At 41.8% G+C, this 24184-nt stretch overlaps 2 protein-coding genes across 2 annotated transcripts in view; both read right to left on the bottom strand.

Moving 5' to 3' along the window:
- Positions 1 to 24184, bottom strand: part of DMD (dystrophin) — a 3625631-nt gene that overhangs the window by 1504495 nt on the left and 2096952 nt on the right. The window lies entirely within an intron of this gene.
- LOC309546700 (zinc finger protein 862-like) lies at positions 1153 to 3159 on the bottom strand (the record flags this gene model as incomplete). The annotated part of the gene is made up of 1 exon (XM_082246413.1): positions 1153 to 3159. The coding sequence occupies one exon, from the start codon at positions 3157 to 3159 to the stop codon at positions 1153 to 1155; it is 2007 nt and encodes a 668-aa protein (XP_082102539.1).

Below are 24184 nucleotides of genomic sequence, written 5' to 3'. Positions count from 1 at the left end.
CACTAGAAGAAAGTGTATTGGTGGGAATGAAAGTTTAGCCAGTGGCCCATTTCTGTTACTTTCAGTTGAAAAACAGACGTTGAAGTATGGGTAAGGGTGACATTTCAGCTTTTTGACATAGCATTTTGGTAGTTGGTAGTTGTTTAATCCTTTTCACTTAAAAGAGAAATATAGCCAAAGCTTTTTTTGGCCATACTTATATTGTGGGTCACAGAAGTACAATCACTTTTTCTTTCCTGTGATCCAGAATCAGCTGATAGCAGGATATTGCCCACTATCAGCTGAGGTGGCAGGGGAACTCTAAGCACTGGAAAAAAAATCTGACAATATTGTCAGAATCCACCTATTTGCCCGATTGAGAGCTGGCTTTATCTCTTAGCACATGGTTAAGAGACAAAGCAAGCTGTGCCTGCCCCCTCCTTAGCCTGATGCTCCACTGAGCGCTGGAGCAGGAGAGCAGAGAGCAGTGACTTATAGTCACTGCTCTCCGCACTAAGCAGACTGAGAACTGGGTGATCAGCAATGTTCCCTCTAATTTTTTACTGTGCTGAGCAAATAAAAAAATTTCTGAGCGCAAACCTTTAGACTGAGCAATTTCATCAAAAATCGTATATTGTCACAAAAAGTGCATGTTGCCATTAACTATGGGCTATATAGTTTGATAGAATATTAGTAAATCGTATTAACTGTTCAACCAATTTTACAGTATAGTATACTGTAAAGTTGGTTGTGAACAATTAATACGATTTACTAATATTCTATCAAACTATATAGCCCATAGTTAATGGCAACATGCACTTTTTGTGACAATATACGATTTTTGATTAAAGGTAATAGTAATAATAAATGTTCAATAGGCTATTTTTATCCAAACACATTTTATTAAGGCAGATTGAATAAAAAAGATACAAACACAACATTTTTTAGTGTTTTCGTTTTAACAGTTTTAACAATTTTAACAGTTTTAACAGTTTTAACAACTTTTAGTGCAGCAGTGCTTCAGTGCTGTAGTCTTGACTGGCCTTGCAGTAGGTCTGTGGAGATATGGAACCTCTTTCAAAACAGAACCTGAAAACAAAGATGCACCACAAATTATCTGCCTATTTTCAGCAAAAAGTATAAATATTAGTTAAACAAATAAAACATGTACCTTTAAAACTTCTCCCGTCTGTCCTTAATACCTTTCCAGTGGTTATAGATCTTGTCCAGATTGATAGACCCATCTGCTTGCGTAGACCGGATTCTCATTAGCTGATCCAAGTGGATGGTCTGAAGTCGGTTGCGTGAATTTGTCTTGATACGATTCATGAGACTGAAACCGCGTTCACAGTCTGCACTAGACGCTTGAAATGTCCCACAAATGTCAATTAACTGTGCAAGCTCCACAAAGTCCTGAGTTTTTAGTGCCCAGGTTACCATTTCATCGAATGTCTGCAGCGCTCCTGTCTTTCTTTTTTCTTTGACAGTGAACTTGAAGTCGTTGTACTGTTGACAGATGCTCTCGGTGGCGTCATCCTCATCATCTCTTTGTTTTAGAAAAGCGTGGAACTTCTCTGTCAGTCTGGTTACATCAGTGATGCCGTAATCAAAATCAATTGCTGAATCCAGTGTTTCTAGGCTAAATGCAGACCATTCTTTAAGCTCACCTTCAGGAAATCTTGCGTCAAGATGGTCACAAACTTTGCGGACAAACAGAATAATCTCTGCTGTATTTATTGCACTGTCATGTTTCCCCAACAGCTCATTTACACGGGTGCTCCAATGAATATGCTGCCCGAGATACTGAGATTTAAGTTTTTCCATCTTAGCTCTGGCAAAGCAATGAGCATCAACGATGCTAAGATTGCTGCGCTGCAGGGAGACACTGAGCTGAGCTAGTTCTTCCAACACATCTCCGAGAACAGTAATTGCAACTCTGTACTTGGGATCAGATAGTTTTTTGAGACAGTATTTCGCAATTGGGTCGTCGTCGTTTTCTGCTTCTTTTGAACAATACTCCGTTAACAGACTGTAATTCCGCAAAAAAGCATTAACAGCTTGGTAACGTGACAGCCAGCGAACCTCATTCAACGGTCGGAAAGACAGTGAATCCACTTCTAAAACTTTTGCCAATTCGTCAAATTTGCTTTTCTTTACAGAAGACCTACTGAATAGTGAATATACTGTTCTTAAAAGTGTTTCCACTTCTTTCATCAACTGCACGCCTTTCCATGCATCATCAATACCCAAATCCTCTCGATGAGCAACGCAGTGTTGTTCTGTAAGGTGCGGTATTTGCCGTCTAAGTATTGCAGTGACTCCATTATGTTTGCCTAACATGACAGAAGCGCCGTCAGACGTTAACATGGCCATTTTCTGCAAATCAAGTCCGTGATCAGTGTAGAACTTTATTATTGCATCTGCAATATCCTGGGCGCTGCATCGTGCCAGCTGAATGATTCCGGCAAATACACTTTTGTATGTGAAATGATTTTGTTCTCTAAACTTAATGTAAAGAACTAGCATTTTGTGTACTGTAATGTCTGTGCTTTCGTCGACTATCAACGTGTGAACATTGGCATTTCTTACAGCTTCCATAGTCTCAGCTTGTACAACTGCATTAATTGACTCCACAAATTCAAAAGCGTAGTTTTTACTTCTCCAGCTGTCGGGGAGGCTTACATATTTCGCCAGATGATTGTGAAGTTCTTGAACAGATAGCATAGACGCGTTCATTTTAATGGCAAGTAGCACGTTATCGATCAATATTTTGATTTGTTCAGGGTTTGCCTTGCTCTTATTGGCGAGGTCGATACGTTTTTGTCTAGATTCTCTCGACTCTCCAAGAAGCTGGTTAATCGCAGTTCCATGCTTTCTATTGTACAATGCTTTCACAGCATCAATGTGACATTTTTGTGTTAAGTGACGTTTTAGGTAGTCAAGTTTCCACTCTGTCCACGTTTTCCCGGTGGAAAACTCTCCTTTAACTTTAGCTTCGGAGCAAAGTTTGCACACAACCCCATTAGCTCCGTAACTAAATATTTCCGACAATTTAACAGATTTGTCAGGGCCATCGCTAGTATCCGTTTGAAGGAGTTCATTTAGCCATTCTTGTTTGAAAGTCAAACAAACCTTTTTTTTAGGCTGTTGCAGAGGTGTTTCATCTTTTCGTTTCGCCATTGCTGAATGGATTCACGCGGTCTGAACTTGTGGTTCACGTCTGTGAATCAAAGGCTAGCCTTAATTACTCCAAAATTCAATATAAAATACAAATGGATGGTGCTACAAATCATATAGTTAGTGAATATAAATTGTGCCAAAATCAATTGTGCAATCTTGCAAAACTTCACTAAATAAGTGACCCGGCCGGCAGCACACAATTGTGCCAACACCTGACCTCACTACAGGGAATCTGGGTGTATTAGACCCCAAGTATCGCTTGCTTCCACTGTTATTCAATCAAAGATTGTGCTTGATTATCTGCTTCCCTAGCTAGAATAGCCTGAAAATTATAGATTTGATCCTAGAATTGAGAAATACTTGACGCTTCCACATTCATTCAGGCTAGGTTCACAGTACTGAAGTGCAATTTTGATCAGATTTTCAATGGGTGGTTATTTTTGGGGTCATCATCCACATACAGAATACAGACAGGACAATAAGACAATAAATTAAACAATGTGTTTAATACCATTTTAAAGTTCAGACTGGATTCAACTGTTCCATATGCATGGTAAGGCGCACACAAAAACACACGGGTGAATGGATTAACCATAGGTTCATTTACCTTCCACACAAAACTGCAGTGTATAGATGTGAGCTAACCCCATCGGAGAGAACACAGTTTCTACTTGAAATGCATCTTTATGCAGCAAAATGCATGACTTTCACTGCAACAAAGTGGACAAGTGTGACTAGGCTCTTAGGAACAACACAGAATTCCGATGTAATTAGAGGAGTCAGAATAATCTGCCCATTATTACCAAAAGTATAAGGTGAACACAAAAATAAAGATCAACACAGTGTCAGACCTGTCTAAAACTGAAGCATGCAACAGGTTTATCAGGTTCCTTCCAGTAACTGGGTGGGCAGGTCCTTACGCACATTTATGCACTACAGGATACAGCATGGGTTTGAACAGCACCTTGATGATGATCCCAACAAAATTGGCCTCCTGACAGGCTGACAGCATTCACCCCAGCATTCCCACCAAATCAATGCAGAGATGCCAATTGCCAGCGTTCCCCCCGCGAGCCCCCCGTGCACTTACCTCACGGACGGTCACCCTTCACGGAAGCGGCGGTAAAGTAAGTGACTTGGCTGTGGAGGAATGATCATGTAACACCTGGTGGTCGTTGTCATTCACCTGAAATTAAGCTGTGGTTACATTTTGGCACCAAGTTTGAAAAGTTTACACAGTAAAGTGAATAAATTCCAGCCTGGGGCATGAATAGGCTGTTGGGATACCTAAAGTAGAGAGACATTTTGTGAGCCCTAGGTGGATCAGGCAGCATAAACATTACCTTCCACCCCACTTCCACCTACTGCAAGGCTGAGGTATGTATTTGTGCTGTGGGAATCATAGGTATGCATTTCATTATTGAATGAAATGTGAGCATGATTTATTTGTTCATATGGTTTGCAGTATTAGGGCTCTTTCACACGGTCTGCTCCGTAGGCGGATCCGTGTTGCTCAGCAGGGATCGATCCGCGATCCCCGCTGAGCCGGGCGGGTGACAGCTCCGTCTCCGCTTGCAGAGCGGAGAGGGAGGTGTCTCAGCACCCGCTGCCCTCTATGGGGGATCGGATGAGAGTGGACTGCTTGTCCGCTGTCATCAGATCCGCTCCGCTCCGATTACTGAACGGATGGAAAAATAGGGTTTCCATCCGTCCAGATTTCAGCACAGGATCGGATGCGGATGGCAGCGGGTGTCAGTGGAGGTGTCTCAGCTGACACCCGCTGCCCCATAGAGCTGCATGGAGGATCCGATCAGAACCGCCTAAAAAACTGACAGGCGGATCTGATCGGATCGCCCGTGTGAAAGAGCCCTAAGGGCTCTTTCACACGGGTGGTCCGCTTGTCCGCAAATCATCCCATCCGTTGGCGGATGATTTGCGGACATAATGTAAGTGAATGGCATTGCGGATGTCAGCGGAATACCATCCGCTGACATCCGATTTTCTTCCTGTCAGTTCTGTTCCGTTTTTTGGAACGGAACAAAACCCTATTTTTGTTCCGTTCAAAAAACGGAAAGGAAGGAAAACCGGATGTCAGCTGTGTCATCCGCTGACATCCGCAATGCCCATAGACTTACATTATGTCCGCATGTCATCCACAAACGGATGGGATTATATGCGGACACACGGAGCGGATGAAAGAAATGTCATCCGCTCCGTGGAAAAAAAAAAAAAAAAAGGACCGCAGCGGAGCTCTCACACGGACCGCCCGTGTGAAAGAGCCCTAAATCTTCACAGTATTACATTATTTTGATTAATTTTCTTTTGAGTTATACCAAGAGGAGGAACACCAAGGGTTGCTGATAGACTGACCTACCTGGAATGGAATGATATGCAGATTTAATTTAATTTATTGGTAAGAGGCTGTACAAGTGGTGGGTGGAGCACTTTGTCACTGGTGGTGCATTGATGTTGGCATATTCACATTCACATTTGGGTTTCACATGTGATGAGTTGAAGATATTGGGGAAGCAAAGATGAATAAGGGAGAAGACACACAGTTGGTTACTAGGATCCTCCGGCAGAGCAAAGAGGGACCTAGATGCAAATGTAGACTTCAGGAGTTCTGTAAAAAGATGAGGGGGCGTGGCATTGCCTGACCTGCATGGAGTGAGGACGTTCTAAATGAGAGCTCTGATGAATTGATATCCTGACCCTGGGTACGATGGCAGCGATCCTCCGCTCTCCCCAGCACTTCCAGTTCCAGCGATGCCTCCTGAGTCCTGGCTGAGTGGATCTTCTGGTGTTTGAACACCATCTGTAAGTGACTTGGCCCCCGCGAGAACCCCCCCCCCGTGCACTTACTTTACGGACGGTCACGGACCCGCTCACTTCAGTCCCCGGCTTCCGTGCTCCCGAGTCCCGGCGCCTCCTCCTCGGCCAATGGCATGAAGTTGGCCTTTCGGCCAATCAGGAAGCAGGAGGACCCGCTCCCTGATTGGCCAGGAGGAGGATCCATGTGACAATAGCGAATTTTCATTCGCTATTGTCATACAATGGGCGTGCTCTCAGGGCGCACGCTCTGCTCCCTGGCCACTTCGTCTGCGCTGTCTCACTAGGTGCGCGATCTACATAGCTGCTTGCGCGGGACCAGAATTTCACTGCGCGTCCGCGCATGCGCGCACTTTAGGGGGAACATTGGTGATCAGTGGTCATGTGATCACTCAGTTCTCAGGTTAAATGCTTATGTGGGACAGCTACAGCATCACACCAATAATGCAGCATAGAGGTGAGTATGTATGTTTGTATTTTTAAAAAGCCATACTTCATATTAAATGAACTAAATACTGTATGTAATTTAGTAGGGTTCCCTAACCTTTAGCAAGCAAAAATGGGGGGGAATTTACTAAAACTGGAGTGTGCAAAATCTGGAGCAGCTCTGCAAAGAAATCAATCAGCTTCAGGGTTTTATTGTCAAAGCTTAATTGAACAAGCTCAGTTAGAAGCTGATTGGCTGTCATGCATAGCTCCATCAAGTTCTGAGTGCTTCAGAGTGCTACATTTCATATAGCTTTATGTTATGCTTTAGTTTTTCCTCATGTTATGCAACCTTACACAGCTTAGGCTGGCCATACATTATACAATTCTCTTGTACAATTTTCCGATTTACCAAAACCATATATGAGGAGGTCCAACCTAAATAATTTCAATTTGTATGCAATCAGGCAGACCTTTGAAGGTAAATCTAAAGGAAGTTGAACAAGAAGTCAGGAATAACTAGCAGTTTTTTTTTTTAATTAATTTTGAGTAGATGTTTACCTTTAAGCCTGAGCTCTTTAGTGTTTTTGACATAGCAGTTTTAGTGTTACGCTTAATCTCAGTCAGAAATGTGGGTTTACCTTGATTGTGTCTTAAATCTTTGAAAAACATTTTTTCAAGGACTGCAATTCTTCCTGATTCGAAGCAAAAACTCTCTCACAATGAGGCTTGGGGATTTTCACACACTATATTCAATTTTTCTTCAGCTGAGATTTACAGTCAAATACTGTTTTCTGATCTAATAGTTACTTACAAGCTTGTGTTCCAGTCAAATATAGACTTTGTTGCCCAAAAATTTGCTAAAAAGTCTAAATTCTTTTGACATGGATTCAAACATTTGCTGAAAATATTCTTTAAGGATTTTTTCCATGCTGCTTTATTAGAATCAAGCTGTTGAATTGAGTTGTTAACCACTTCGAGACCAGGGCTTTTTGTGACACTTGTTGTTTATAAGTATAAATTACTTTTTTTGCTAAAAATTACTTAGAACCCCCAAATATTATATATATAATTTTTAGCAGAGACCCTAGAGAATAAAATGGCGGCCATTGCAATATTTTCTGTCACACTTTATTTGCTCAACGATCTTTCAAAAGGAATTTTTGGGGAAAAAATACACTTTCATGAATTTAAAAAAACTTAACTGTAAAGTTAGCCCAATTTGTTGTATAACGTCCCTTGTGACAGTAATAGTCATGTGTCAGGCATTTTTTTGGAGGGATCCGTGGTCTTTAAGACCCCAAATCCCTCCTTTGCACTAGTTAAAAGCATTCAAAATGCCAAATTTGGCTTTCTTTGAATACTGACATCTCTTTTAAATCTGGCGCCTTTAAGGCTCCAGTAAACCTGGAAGTGATGTCTGGCTGCTCAGGCCTTCAGGTGGAACAGAAGAGCCTGGGTGGAAGGAGGAAGGGGGCGGGAGGGGGGCACATTGCTCCCCCCCCACTGCTGCTTGTGTTAAGAATCGAGTGGCAACTTAGTTGCATCGGTTGTTATCACTAGAAAGCCGATCATCAGCTCTAAAAACATTACGGGGGATGCCTGCCTGTACAACCATTTGAAGCAGAATGATGTTCAGGTATGTAATTTTGCGGCAAGTGGCAAAATCGTTGACCACATTTATGGTATACAGAGAACCTCCTCTGCCAACCCAGCCCAAATACCCAAATATATTCATAATGTCGTCACTAAAACTTTTCCATGCATTTACATTTTAGAAATAAAGATATTCAGAAATTCAGAAGATCTGTCAGAACATACAAGATTTCTGTCTTCAACCATCCAGTTTGGGTGGCCCTTTTCCAGCTCTAGGACTAAACTTATTAGAAGTTTCTCTTTCTTTTTAAACCAGTATCACTATGTAGGTATTTACCATAATTATCTTACCATACCAATATACACGGTTACTGAAATTTATTTAGTAAAAGAGTTAGGCAAACATTCTGTGTGTATACATTTTGTAAACAGCTAAATGCACAAATTGCAATATTTGTAAACCTGACAAAATATTTGCAACTTTTGTGATTCACATACCGTTGCCACAAACTGTAGCTAGAGAGTGATGCCACTATTCCCCATAGCAACGGCTTCCCTCATCTTCTTGTATTAACTAATTTAGCCCTATTTTTTGTCTGAGCTATCTAGTGACCTCTTCTGCCAACCTCAGTCATATATTAGGATGACAATACTGTGCAATGGAAATGAGGTCTTACATATAGGGGCTAAGGGCTTGGATGTTCTTTGCCTGGCGTTCCGCATTTAGAAATCTACAATTCATAACAAATTAATACATATTCCTCTATTTGTGGAATATTTACTATGCATATTATTCTGCCTAAATACTTTGAAAAGACAAAATTCGAAGCTTCAAAAACAATTCAGAAGATGTTTTAATAGTGTTAAAATAAAGATAGAATATAAAAATGTCCCAGCAGTCCTAATTAAGACTAGATAATTAGACTGTGGGAGGCAGTGAATTTTTTACTGCTGAATGCATTCTATAAATATACAGATAAATTAGGCTGTTGCTGCTGTCAATAGTAACATTTTTAAGTGTTCCATTTGCATTAACAAGAGATGATAAAAATTAATTCAATCACAATTATTAACCAATTTAAAGGAGTTGTACAGCCAAAGCTTGTTTGGCTGTACATCTCCTATGGATCACAGGAGTGCAATTCATTTTGCACTCCTGTGACCCATTTTCAGCAGAGAGCGAACTAAAGTAAACTCTCTGCTGACGTGACAGGAGTCAGTCCAGGCACCGCGTCATCACGAAAATGGAAGTTGGGATCCGCCTGGTGCCCGGACTGACACCCAGCTCAACCTCTCAGCGAGCCGCTGAGAGCCTGAACTGGTCATTCCCCACCGCTCCACAGCCCAGCGTCCCAATGAGTGAGGAGGAGGCAGAGCAGAGAGCAATCACTGACAGGCAGTAGCTCTCTGCTCAGGGAGCTGTCAGAATAGAGTGATCGGCAGCGTTTTATTGCTCATTTCGCAGTCTAGAGGCGCTGGGGGATAAATGCATCATCGGACCGATGCTGCATCCACCTAGGTAAGTTTAAATGAGGAAAAAAAAAAAAGCCATGAATCTCTTTTAAAGGACTGCACTCAGCTTAGGCATGATGAATTCTTTAAAGATATTTCTTTTTTTTTTTGTTATTGAGGAAAAAGAATATTTAAAAAAAATGTGAAATTACCTTTTGTATACAGTAACGAAAGTAATCAGCAAACAAACCAGTAGCGACATAGTATAACATGAAATATGTCTAAGGCCTGTCTATATTTCAGGTGTTCCATATAAAATTGTTTACAAAAAACAAGCAAAGTTTAGAAGTAAAAAATCGGAAAAACAATTAAATAATTTCAGAAGTAAAAAAAAGAAGAAAGAAAAGATAAAGTCTAAATGCATTATAGATCAAATGGTTAAAGATTTGGAGTAGGTAAGTATATATGTGCATATGCACATACATTATACACACACCCACACACATTTATGTACAGTACATGAGTAGAGGTATACCCATTTTAGTCAGTGAGGGATCAATGAGGGATCAAGATATTCATGTAATAGTATATTTATATAAAGGTATGTTTATACATATATATATATATATATATATATATATAAATATATATATGCATATATGCATGTAATCTGTCACATATGCCTGAATCATGTAAACTTTCAAGCAGTACATATCTGAGCATATGTATCCAAATATTTATAAAAGAAAAGAAAGATATAACTGCGCTAAATACTAAAAAACACAGCAGCAACTTAAATTGTGACAAGCAAAAATGGGTATATGTAAGGGCTAAGTTGCGCTAATGGGTACTAAATCCACAGGTAAATGTAAGATGAAGCACACTAATGATAGTCCAACATTGGTGACAAGTCCGTATCCAAATGAAAGGCACAGTCCGAAATAAACGATTCCAGTGGCAGATGATTAAACCAACATTCAATTCTCCTTACCAGAATGCAGAATAGAGTTCGCCCAAAACTCAAGTCAGATCTAAACGCTCAGCCTTCGGTCGATGTGATCAATTAGTCCTCACATCCAGAAGCCAATCCTTAGAACAGGTGTCACCAGGAGAAAATTCTAGGGCTGGCTCTCTCGCTGGCTCTCCGGAGACTGCTTCATCCAACAGACAGGAGGTGTGTGTGTGTGTGTACAGGAGACGGCCTGAGGACCAAGGCCACAGTGAAGCTGTCAGCTTCAGAGAGTCCATGGTCTGTGTAACCAGCACCAAGAGCAGAGGTACTGCTACAGCGAGAGAGCCAGCCCTAGAATTTTCTCCTGGTGACACCTGTTCTAAGGATTGGCTTCTGGGGAGAGTGGCTTAACCCATCACATTCTGGGAGAATTTGATATTATTTGGAGGGACCATTAGAGCTATTGGCTCCGGAGACGGGACGACAGACTGTGTGGCTCTCACTTATCCATAATCTGGTAAGAGGCAGTGGTATCGGGAGAGGTCTCTGTGTGTCACTTCCATTTCAGACTGTGTGGCTCTCACTTATCCATAATCTGGTAAGAGGCAGTGGTATCGGGAGAGGCCTCTGTGTGTCACTTCCACTTCTAACTATCACCTTAATTATTTAATATCTGGTGAGGACTTGGGACCTAAGGTTACTGGTGCTTTCCACTATCAGCCATCTGGTGACGGTGTGCACTCCTCTGGGTGATGAAATAGTATTCAACAGTATTACGCTATGGACTGTCTATTTTTTCTTTGCATATGATCACCATGTGAGGACTAATTGATCACATCGACCGAAGGCTGAGCGTTTAGATCTGACTTGAGTTTTGGGCGAACTCTATTCTGCATTCTGGTAAGGAGAATTGAATGATGGTTTAATCATCTGCCACTGGAATCGTTTATTTCGGACTGTGCCTTTCATTTGGATACGGACTTGTCACCAATGTTGGACTATCATTAGTGTGCTTCATCTTACATTTACCTGTGGATTTAGTACCCATTAGCGCAACTTATCCAAATATTTAAATAAGAACCACCATCCCTATAATCTATGGAATTTTTCTGAACGTTCTGATGCAATGGCAACTGTTTCCTCCATTTTATAAATGGTTTTAACTGAATTCAACCTATCTACAGTAATAGTAACTAGTGAGGATCTCCAGTGTCTGGGGATAACAGCTTTTGCTGCATTTAATAGATGTCTAGCTAGAGACTTTTGGTATTTGCTTGGAGAGAAGTTAGAAATATGTAATAGGCAGCATTTTGGAGAGAGATTCACTTTCATCTGCGTAATGCTGTTTGCATACAACCTTCCAGAAATGACACAGCAAGGGGCATTCCCACTATATGTATAGCATTGTACCTTTATCTAAGCCACAACGCCAACAGGAATCTGTGAGGTCTGGGAACCATGCATGCAGCTTAACAGGAGTGACATACCAATTAGTTGTAAGTTTGTATGACGTTTCCTATATACTAGTATAATTGAACACTTGTGAGCCGAGATGCATGCATTGTGCCATTGTTCATCAGTGAAATTCATGTTAAATGCTGACTCCCAGAATTAGAGGCTGTGTCTGTCAGAGAAGATTGTAACCAGCTATACATAAAAGAAGTTGTATTTTCTCCTGCTTCTTGCCCCTTGAGACAAAAAGACTCAAAATGCGTTGTTTGCCTAAACAATGCCTTCATTTGGTGGAGCTATGAGCATAACTATGTAGCTGTAAATATTGCCATTGTGTGAAAGATCTAGTAGGAATTTCTGCCTGTAACTGTTTGAAAGATTTGAATTTGCCTCATTCTATACAATGATAGATTACCACTGGAGACTTATCAACTCTGCTTGGCAAGATTGCCGCTACTAGTCCTTTTGAAAAATCTGGATTGTGTGCTAAGGGTGTTAGAGGACCCGGTGAGGATGCAAAATTGTATTTTTTGTGCTACTGTGTGGAAAATCTTCAATGTTGCTCCTATTAAGCAATGTGACTTGAGAATGGGAGGGCATATCTGTCTGGGTATCCATGGCAAGAACCTCAGAGGAGTAGAGGATTGGAGTCCCTTATTGATAACCCAGTTTTTCTTGCTTGCATGACAATTCCAATCAATGATCCTCTCTAAGTGAGTAGCGTAATAATAATGTAGAAAATTGGGAAGATCAATGCCACCAACTGTTTTTTGGTTTAGATGGGGTTTGCAGGGTGATACGTTGCCTTTTGCCTGACCAAATGAAGGCCCGTATTATTGAGCTTAAATTATTGAAAAATCTTTTAGGCAGTGCTATGGGTATACTGTGAAAAAGGTAAAATACTCGAGGTAAAATTGGCATTTTTACCACCGCAGCTCTACCAAACCATAAAAAAGGTTTTGTCGCCCAAGCTCTAAAATCTTGTTTTAGTTTCAGCAGGATAGGTTCAGGGTTTTGTGTGTATAGATCTGACACATTAGAAGTAAGCCATATCCCTAGATATTTAAGAGCTGTTGTTACCCACTTAAAGGTTCAGTTTAGTCTAGTTTCCTGGAGATTTGTCATGGAGAGTGACACATTAGGTGCCTTGAAATAATGGTAATTAATTTTGAGGTTAGAGAGGTAACTGAAAGGATTAAACTCTTGTAGGAGATTTGGAACTGAAATGTGAGGGTTTGTGAGAAAGAAAAGAAGGTCGTCTGCATAAGCAGCGAGCTTGTATTTATCGGTCCCTAGTGTTACTCTCTTAATGGACACATTTAACTGTATGAATAAATGGTTCTAAGGAGAGTATGAATAGTAGGGGAGATAAAGGAAAACCTTGTCTGGTGCCATTGTGAATCTCCACGGGGTGTGAAAGTGTGTCGGTAGTTTTAAATTTTGCTATTGCCTTTTGGTATACTGATGCTATCCAGGTCAACATATTGGACCGTATGCCTATACAGACCAAGAACATGAAATCTCAATATACAGGACAAGGCCTTCTATCTTATGTCCCTTGAGATGATGCATAATGTTCAATGACTTAGTCACATTATCTCGGGCCTCTCTGCCTGGCATGAAGCCTTCTTGTTCTGGACCAATGAGTCCTGGGAGATATTTACGCAGTCTAGTCGCCAAAATGTTTGCTAAGAGTTTTACATCTAGATTAAGTAAAGATATCGGTCTATAACTTGTGCAGTCAGCAGGGTACTTGCCGGGTTTAGGCAATACAGTAATGTAGGCCATTGTGAGTGAGACTGAGACCTCCTGTGGGTCTTTCAGAGAATTTAGAACGTCTAGTAAAGGTTTTGAGATTAGTAAAGCAAAAGTTTGGTAGTAGGTGGCTGAAAAGCCATCCGGGCCTGGGATTTTACCCGATTTCATTGATTTGATCACCTGTAAAATTTCATTTGAATTGGTTTATCTAGGTATTCCCCATCCTGAACATTTAAACTAGGTAGCCCACTTTGTTCCAAATATGTTTGAATTATTTATGTTCAAGAGCCTTCAGCAGCTGCTGGTTTATGAGATAGGGGCAATTTGTAAAGTTTGGAGTAAAAACTTTGAAATTCTGAAGAAATTTGTTTTGTGGTGTATACTGAGTCATTTCGTTGATTTAATCTGCGTAATATGTGTTGAGGATCTAATATGTCTTAAGGCTTTAGCGAAGTACTTGTCACTCTTGTTTTCATGCTCATAGAAAAATCCTTTCTTGAAGAATACGATGCGTTTAGCTTGGAAATCTAATATGGACTCTAACTCCTTTCTTGCTTCTAGGAGTTCACTAGCGGATTGTACTGTTACTGATTGTTTATGCTGAGCTTCAAATTTGGTGATTTTAGATAGAAGGGGATTTAGGGAATTCAATAAAGTCCTAATTCTTTTAAGAATGCAGAAGGTGATGACTGATTTTTCATTTGAGGTATCTAGAAGTGTATCTAATGGTATATTGAAATCTCCCCCAATATAAGGCACCCAAATGCAAACCAAGTCAATTTGTTGACAATTTTGCCACAGAAAGGGATATGTACCATATTGGGGAATTGGGGAAATATACATTGGCTAAAGGAATTGAGAAAGTCCCAAGCTTACCCTTGAGAAAGAGATATCGACCCTCAGGGTCTGCCAATTGTTGAGTAAGCTCAAAGCCAGAGTTTTGTCCTATAAATATAGACTCCTTTAGTCTTAGTAACTGAATTGGTTAAATGGAAGGCCTTGAGGAAAAAATAATTTAGGCGGGGCAGAGAACGGCCTGAATACAATGCATACAGTACAACTCACTGAGAGGAGGTGGGGCGGAGGCGGGGCAGGCACGGCTCAGTACAGCTCAGCTCCTGCGAGATTTCTGGAATGGAATACATCCCAGCACACACTGCGAATCGCCGAATGCTGTCATCACCGATCGGACCCGGAAGTGAGGAGAGGAGGAATAAAGCAGAAATTAAGGTATTTACTAGCAAAAATAAAAAGTTTCCATTGGTAAAAGTCATTTTAAAGGGGATTACATAGATCTAAAGTTACGAAAATGGGTGGAACTCCACTTTAATTTATGTATAGTTGTCACTGAGGCTTTATCAACTGTGCGATGTGAAAATCACCTGCAAGACGCACACTGCTATGCGACCCCAAGTTGTCGCTAAATAAAGCAGATGTGTGTGACGCAGAGTAGCAAAGCCTTTTGCAGTGGACTTAAAGCCTCAGTGACAAGTTAACGCCTGTTCTTGTTGTAAGCGTTAAGTCCACTGCAAAAGGCGTCACACACATCTGCTTTATTAGGAGCAAAAGAAAGGCGCAGTTAAGCAAAAAAGTAATTTTTGAAGGTTTGGCATGCTATAATTCTGGTTCTGGACATGCTACAGAGCTGAAACTTCACAGGTACAGTTTTTAGATCCCCCAGACTCTAAATCCAAAGAAATCTCTTTTTTTTTTTCAATAATTTTTTCAATAATTGGCTCTCTATCAAAAACTACAATTTTTAAGAACTTTTTTTGCCTGATTCATAGTCCCTGGGGCATGACCCAGAACCCTAGGCACTTTTTAGGGGCATTTATTAGGTTTCAGGGCTTCAAAATTGTGTTTTTTGAGTCCCGAAGTTCGGGTCCCATTGATTTCAATGGGGTTCGGGAATCCGAACCGAACTTTAGGGAAATTCGAGTGTTCTGGTCGAACCGAACTTTTCAAAAGTTCGATCATGACATATTACAGTAGGATATTAATTTAATGAGAAGTATGGCATGATAAAAAAAAAAAAAAAGAGAGATTAAAAATTTTAAGATTAGGGAAAGAAGGAAAGAAACAAATTAGTATTATTTACATGCCTCTGAATGTCAATACCCAGAGGTGGAAAGAAATGTGGGTCTGTGTTATTAGCTCAATAATTTGGTAAGGAGCACATATCATTAAAGATTAATAACAGCACCCACTTTTGGGGAAGTGGGAGGAACAAGCGAGCAATTATCTAATTTGGGATGTATAAAGAAAAACAACCACTGTGTCATTAAACAAGCCTCACAACATTCCCCCGGCTCTTTACAATAACAATCTAATTTAATAACAATCATATTTATGCGATAGTGAAACACAAAAAGAAGAAAAAAAAACACAACTTGTGTGAGATTTATCAGACTTTAGCAGTAGTAATTTATTATATAATGACCACTCTGACAGTAAATACATCAGAGTATATTAGAATAAATCCAAGGTTAAAGCCATCCTGCATTGGCGGGCATGCCGCCACTGGTCCACCCCACAACCAATCCTGCAAGTTGCATCCCCTAATGTGAGGGGGAATAAAGGGGTGGGAAGAGGGATGGAAAGCAGGAAGATGGAGTCATCAATGCAGGATGAATAACCACAATGTAGAATATATAACCCCATTTTTGTAAAAGATAACTCTTAATGACAACCATAGTGACTGCAAAATTAGCAGTTGCAGGAACGTTTTGATGGAGTCTATAATGATAACTGTAGTGATAGCACAAACTCTGTGTCACCTGTAGAGGTCTTGAAGATCTGAGTACTCTGGAGGTCCTGATAGGCTATATGCCTTCAGTGGTTACTTCTAAGCAAGGATCAAAAGAACGTATCTCATAGTATAATTGTTATAAAGCTCAGGTGCAATTTCAAGTCTGTCACACTGTGTGAGACAGTATCTTAGTCTCCTTAGCAACAGTGAGGGTAGACTGTGAATAGTTTCAAACTTATAATAAATCAAAGAATGTCTATGGAAAGACTTCAATTATGGCATATAATATGCCCTTCATGGCTGCACAAAAGAGTGAGGTTATGTCTGACAAGAAAACAGTTTGATTTCTGTCAAATAGAACCACAGTCAGTCATTTTACATGCCCTTATGTATAGCTCTATAGGCCCTAGAGCTAGCTGAGGAATGGTGGGCACCTGGAATTTGTTGCTTGTGGTATTTCCCTTTTTTAGTAAATGGTTTGAATGGTGAGGATTGGGGTGTATTTAATTAGCTACAAGATTGAGGAGGCAAAGCTCTTTGGTTGTTTAACCACTTCAATGCAGGCACTTTCACCCCCTTCCTGCCCAGGCCAATTTTCAGCTTTTAGCGCTGTTGCATTTTGAATGACAATTGCGTAGTCATGCAACACTGTACCTAAACCAAATTTATGTCATTTTTTCCCCACAAATAGAGCTTTCTTTTGGTGGTATTTGATCACCGCAAGGTTTTTTCTTTTATGCTAAACAAATAAAAAAAGACCAAAAAGTTAATAAAACATTTTTTTTTGTTTATGTTATACAATTTTGTAAATGGATACGTTTTTTCTCCACTGATGGGCACTGATGAGGCTGCACTGACAGGCACTGATGAGGAGGCACTGATGGGGTGGGACTGATGGGGTAGCACTGATCGGGTGGCACTAATATGCGGCACTGATAGGCAGCACTGATGGGCACTGATATGTGGCACTGATAGGTAGCACTGATATGCAGCATTGGTGGGCACTGATAGGCGGCACTGCTGGGCACTGATAGGCAGCATTGATGGGTACTGATAGGTGGCACTGATGGGCACTGATAGGCAGCTTGATGGGTACTGATAGGCAGCACTGATCGGCACTGGTGGGCGGCACTAATGGGCACTGATATGCGGCACTGGTGGGCAATAATGGACACTGGTGGCGGCACTGATAGATGGCAATGATGGACACTGGTGGGCAGCACTAATGGTGAGGGCACTGGTGGGCTCCCTGAGCCCTGATTGCAATCCCTGGTGGCCATGGTGGGCATCCCCGGTGTCATGGGTGGGCATCCCTGGGGTCATGGGTGGGCATCCCTGGTGGTTCTAGTGGCACCCCCCCAAGTGTCTGCATTGGTAATCAATGCTCTGATTACCAGTGCAGACCCCCCCCTGTCAGGAGAGCCGCAGATCGGCTCTCCTCTACTCGTGCCTGTCAGATCCGATCAACGGCTCTTCCTGTGTACTATGTGACCAGCCGTGATTGGACACAGCTGGTCACATGGTAAAGAGCATACCGAGATCGGAGATGTGGTGTGTCAGAGTGACACGCCGCATTACTGATCGCTGCTCTGCGCCATCAATGACGTCCGGTCAGGATTATGCAACCACCTTCCCGCCGTCAATCGCCTATAGGGTGGGCAGGAAGTGGTTAAAGTAATTAGAGGCAGGTCTTGGAATAGTATTATTTAAGTTCAATAAAAGTGACAAGTTAATTTTGGTGAGCTTTTGCCATTATATTTTCTTTTAGTTTAAAATTGAGGACACATCAGAGGATGTTTCTCTGGGGTGCCACATCAGTTGGGTGATTCAGCAGAGCTCTGTAAGCCCTATCAAAATCAATCAGAGTGTCTACAGGGAGCTCCAATAAATTGTTAAAAATGGACTGTAAAGCAGACGTGATTTGATCAAGTCCGACTGTCTCGGTCATGACAATATGTCAATCTCCTTTGCATTACAGAAGAAGTGCACTTTTAGGTAGCAAGGCCTAGCACCACCACCCCTAGTTCACCCTGATTAATAAACAGGATATGCATGCATAGACCTCAGATGCAGGCCTGCTCTGCAGTAAGCTGACAAACAAATAATTCAGATTTTCCACAACCTTCTGTCCAATATTGTACTTTTCTACTATACTTCTTTTTCTGTACTTAAACACTAATCAAAATAGTTAAAAAAAAAAAAAAGATGCATATGCATAGTCATCTTTATAAGATGCATATGCACTGTGAAGCAGTGGCTGTGAACAGGCCCACACCTTAGCTCCCCATAAATCTTTATCTGAGGTATATAAGTTCATTTTTTAAAAATAGGGATAGAGAAAAGTGTTGAGTTAAGGTACAATTGAGTTGGTTTACTAAAAGCAAATTCACTGTGCCCCACAAGTGCATTTGGAAGTGCAGTCACTGTTGATCTGAGGGGAAGATCTGAAATGAGGGGAAGCTCTGCTTATTTCTATCATCCATTCATGTTCAAGAAAAAATGCTGTTTTTTTATTTTCCTTGCATGTCCCCCTCAGATCTACAGTGAGTGCCCTTGTAGTGCACAGTGGATTTGCCTTTAGTAAATAAACCCCCTTGCCTTAATGTTTATTTATCCTTAAAATATAATGAATCTAGATGTTCTAGATGTCTAAATCACCATAATGTTATTCCTTGCATCTTAATTCATCCCAAAGGAGTTCTATCAAGTTGAGATCAGGGCTCTGTGCAAGCCAGTCAAGTTGCTCTACCCCAAACTCGCTCATCCATGTCTTTATTGACCTTGGTTTGTGCACTGCTCCAAATCAGTTAGTGGAGGGGGATTATGGGGGTGGGGTTGTTTTACAGGGTTTGTTCTTGGCCACTTAGTTTCAGTGAAGGGAACTCTTAAGGCATCAGCACACCAGGCAATTTCATGCTCCCAACTTTGTGGGAACAGTTTGGGGATGGCCCCTTCCTGTTCCAACATGACTGCACACAAGTGCACAAATAAAGGTCCATAAAGACATGGATGAGTGAGTATGGGGTGGAGAAACTTGACTGGCCTGCACAGAGTCCTGACCTCCACCCAAAAGAACTCCTTTGGGATGAACTAGAGTGCAGACTGTGTGCCAGGCCTTCTCTCCAACATCATTGCCTGACCTCACAAAGCGCTTCTGGAAGAATGGTCAAACATTCCCATAGACACACTCCTAGACCTTGTGGACAGCCTCCCCCAGAAGAATTGAAACTGTTATAGCTGCAAAGAGTGGGCAAACTCAATATTGAACCCTACGGAGTAAGAGTGGGTTTTTTTCAGGGGTTGGGCTTGGCCCCATAGTTCCAGTGAAGGAAACTCTTCAGGCGTCAGCATACCAAGATATTTTGGACAATTTCATGCTCCCAACTATGTGGGAACAGTTTGGGGATGGCCCCTTCCTGTTACAACATAACTGCACACCAGTGCATAAAGAAAGGTCCATAAAGACATGGATGAGCAAGTTTGGGGTGGACAATGTCTGATATGAAACTCATAGGGACCATGGGATGTCCTTGTTTAATTTGGCGGTTTGGGTAGGGGGGGAGGAAATAAAAATGCAGCTCAGCTGCCTGTTTTTACTGCCTCCTGGCTGCCCACTTAAAAGATCCCTCAGAGCCCATTCACACTAGCGCAACTTGTGAGGCAACTTGTGTTGCCCCAGGTCGCCCCAGGTAGCTTGACATAACAAAAACAATGTTAATCAATCAGTGCCGTCTTAATTGGCACTACTGAAGTTGCTCCGATTTCAGAAAAGGGTTCTGTACTATTTTGAGGCGACCTGTGATCCGACCTGTCCCATATACTTCAATGGGAGTCGCCTGCTTATCTTTTTTTTTTTTTAAACGTTTTTTATTGAAGGCAAAAGAAACATGGTACAGTAACATGCAGTAGGAAGCTTAGGTACATGCCGTGATATAACAAGTCACAGTAAATATAGAACTACAGCATATAACATTCAAGGAATAGGTAACAATGTGATACGCATAAGAGATCGACCTGGCATCCCGACTGAGAAGCAGTAATGGCACGTACAAATTGAAGGTGTGGCCGAGGTCACAATGCGTAGATGGGCCCCCTCATAGAAGGGGTCTCAACCAAAACAAAGGTATAACACTTAATGAGATATGCCAGGGGCCGAGTGGGGAGAGGGGGCTGGGAAGGCAGGGTTGGGATGAAACAGCTGGTAACCGGAGGGAGCCTCAAACCCCCCAGGGGCCCAAGTGGGGAAAGAGGGTCGGCAAGGAGGACTTCCCAATCAGGTGAGTACAAGGCTGTCGTCAAGGCCTGGTGGTAGGCAATGGTCAATCCAAGGCAGCCAGAGCCGTTCATAGGGGGTCATTTTATCCAATAAAATTGCTTCTGCCTCCTTATCTTAATTGACACGACTTGTTATCAGACTTTCCAGGAAGAAGAAAGAGATTAGCCAAGCATTCCCCACATTGCAGCCATGCCTATAATGGAATATATATATATATATATATATATATATATATAATGGTATATATATTCCATTATCTCTGCTTGGTCTGTGTGAGTGGCACTGGTGGACACAGATAAGTGGCACTGGTGGACACTGATTCATGGCACTGATACGTGGCACTGGTGGACACTGATTTGTGGCACTGATACATGGCACTGGTGGACACTGATTCGTGGCACTGATACATGGCACTGATACGTGGCACTGATACGTGGCACTGGTGGACACTGATTAGTGGCACTGATATGTGGCACTGATAGGTGGCACTGGTGGACACTGATACGTGGCACTGGTGGACACTGATTAGTGGCACTGATACGTGGCACTGGTGGACACTGATTCGTGGCACTGATACGTGGTACTGGTGGACACTGATTCGTGGCACTGATATGTGGCACTGGTGGACACTGATTCGTGGCACTGATATGTGGCACTGACACGTGGCACTGATACGTGGCACTGATACGTGGCACTGGTTGACACTGATTCGTGGCACTGATACGTAGCACTGGTGGACACTGATTCATGGCACTGATATGTGGCACTGGTGGACACTGATTCGTGGCACTGGTGGGCAGTGGCACTGGTGGACACATACGTGGCACTGGTGGGCAGTGGCACTGGTGGACACTGATACGTGGCACTGGTGGGCAATGAGGAAATGAGTAAAAAAAAACAGAAAAGGGGAATTAGGTCACAACACATCATATTCTGATTGGCCAAACACAAAGTTGTCTGTCATATAAGTCCTGCAAAATAATTCACAAGTCGCGGTAAAGTCGCGGTAAAATTGCGGTAAAGTCGCAGTAAGATTGCGGTAAAAAGTCGCTCCGACATGGGGCGACTTTATGGTCGTGGCAGTGAGAACCGGCTCTCATTCTCAACTTTGTTGAAACTTTTCAAATTATTATTTTCCATAAAAAACAACAAAACATATCTACTGACCTCAAAGTAGGGCCTATACGTCTTCAGCCTTTTTTTCTTTATCATTGGGTCAACACCTTTTTACATTTATCACCATCCATAACATATATAAACTTAATTGTTGAAGACCTAACCTAACCTAATTAAAGCAGAACTATTGACAGCTTTTACATCCATAATAGATTATAGTAGATACTCTCTTAATTGACATTAAATGTAAGCAAATGTATCTGTTTATTAGATAAACATAATAAAATAATGTCATGAACGATCTTCTAACATGCAGTACTTGATTTATTTTAGAGCCTTGCCACACAGCAGCAAGAAAGAGAATTATTTAATTCCTAAGCAACTCAAATTTGCATTTAATCTGCATTTTTGAAGGTTAATATATAAGGCATTTGGCATGGTTGCAAACAGATGAGTAAAACTATCATTTAGACAACCACTTCACTCCTGTTGGTGCTGGTGAACAAATTTAGCTCCAGAGTTGGCTCAGATAAAAATGGGAGTCCCTGTCAAAGTTGGATGTCATTGAAAAAGACGCTTTTATTTTCTTAAGAAACAAATTGATTTTCTGTAAGCACTGAAAACCTAGGACATATCCCAGACAAAAAAAAAAAAAATTCAATACACTGTGGTTTTATTTCCATTGCTTTGTTTGATTTTCTTTGCAATGTTAGCTACAGGTCATTGGGATATCTTCATTATATTGTTAGTTCAAGGACAAACATTACCAAAATATAGATTTTCACTTGAATATGAACCATGCATAATACAGTATTAGCTAAAAGTTTGGATTAAAAATCCAACAGTTATCTGATACTCTCTTATGTCCTCCATTATCTGCTCTATCTGGTTATTAACTTTTGTTTGAACATCTTGAACCAACCTTTTTCAGGTCACCAAAGTTTTAATAATGGCTATCTGGCTGATGCACAGTATAAACATGTTGCCAACTGATGACTTATGTGCGAGGAAAAATATACATAATTTTTCTTCTTTAAAGTGGTTCTAAACCTAAACATTTTTTACCTTAACTTCTTCCCGCCCGCGCTATAGCTGAAAGACAGCTACAGCCCGGGCTCTAATTTCCGGGAGGCCGTCTTTATACGGCCTCCCAGTGACAGGCTCCCCGCATGCTCCCGCGAGCGCGCATCGGGGAAAATCTGTGTTGGTCAAGTCCCTTGGACACAGCCAATCACAGGTCGTGGTAAATGGCCAATCACAGCGGCCATTTACCACGTGATTGGACCGTGCAATGAGAGATGATCTCAAATGTAAACATATGAGATCATCTCTCATCGCCAGCTCTCCTTCCTCACACAGAGACTGCGTGTGAGGAAGAGCAGAGCCGATCAGCGGTTAGGGGACACAGAAAAATGTAATCAGGGCACTGATCACCAGTGCCCTGATTACACAAGAGGTAAATAAAATGCAATAAGTGCCCACCATCAGTGCCCACAGTGCCCGCCATCAGTACCCCCCATCAGTGCCCACAATCAGTGCCCATAGTGCTGCCAGTCAGTGCCCATCAGTGCCTGCTCATCTAGGCACTGATGGGCACTGACTAGCAGCACTATGGGCACTGAGTGTGGGCACTGATGGTGCTGCCCATCAGTGCTAATCAGTGCCGCCCATCAGTGCTCATCAGTGCCACCCGTCAGTGTCCATCAGTGCCACCCGTCAGTGTCCAGCAGTGCCACCTCTCAGTGCCCATCAGTGCCGCCTCTCAGTGCCACCTCTCAGTGCCCAGCAGTGCCACCTATCAGTGCTCATCAGTGCTGCCTATCAGTGCTCATCAGTCCTGCCTATCAGTGCCACCTATCAGTGCTCATCAGTGCGGCATATTAGTACCTCCTCATCAGTGCCACCTCATCAGTGCCCATAAGTGCCACCTCATCAGTGCCCATCAGTGCAGCCTATCAGTGCCCATCAGTGCCGCCTCATCAGTGCACATCAGTGAAGGAGAAAAATGTATTTATTTTCAAAATGTACTCGCAGAAAATAAGAAAAACTTTTTTTTTTCAAAATTTTCTGTCTTTTTTCTTTTTTTTTGTAAGAAATAAAAAACCCAGAGGTGATTAAATACCACCAAAAGAAAGTTCTATTTGTGTGAAAAAAATGATAAAAATTTCATATGGGTACAGTGTAGCATGACGACCGCGCAATTGTCATTCAAAGCGTGAGAGCGCTGAAAGCTGAAAATCGGCCTGGGCAGGAAGGGGGTGAAAGTGCCCGGTAGGCAATTGGTTAATACAGTCCTTGCATTAAAGCGGAGTTCCACCCTAAATTTATACTTACCTCCATCTTCTTGCTCCGGGTCACCTGAAAAACAAATGGATAATCTCAATTTTTTTTTTTTTACTTACCTTGTAGAGAAAATATA

This window comes from Pelophylax lessonae, assembly GCF_965119305.1.
Source record: "Pelophylax lessonae genome assembly, chromosome: 2".
Taxonomy (NCBI): Eukaryota; Metazoa; Chordata; class Amphibia; order Anura; family Ranidae; genus Pelophylax; species Pelophylax lessonae.
The sequence above is the reverse complement of the archived record's forward strand: the minus strand, read 5'-3'. Positions and strand labels throughout refer to the sequence as shown.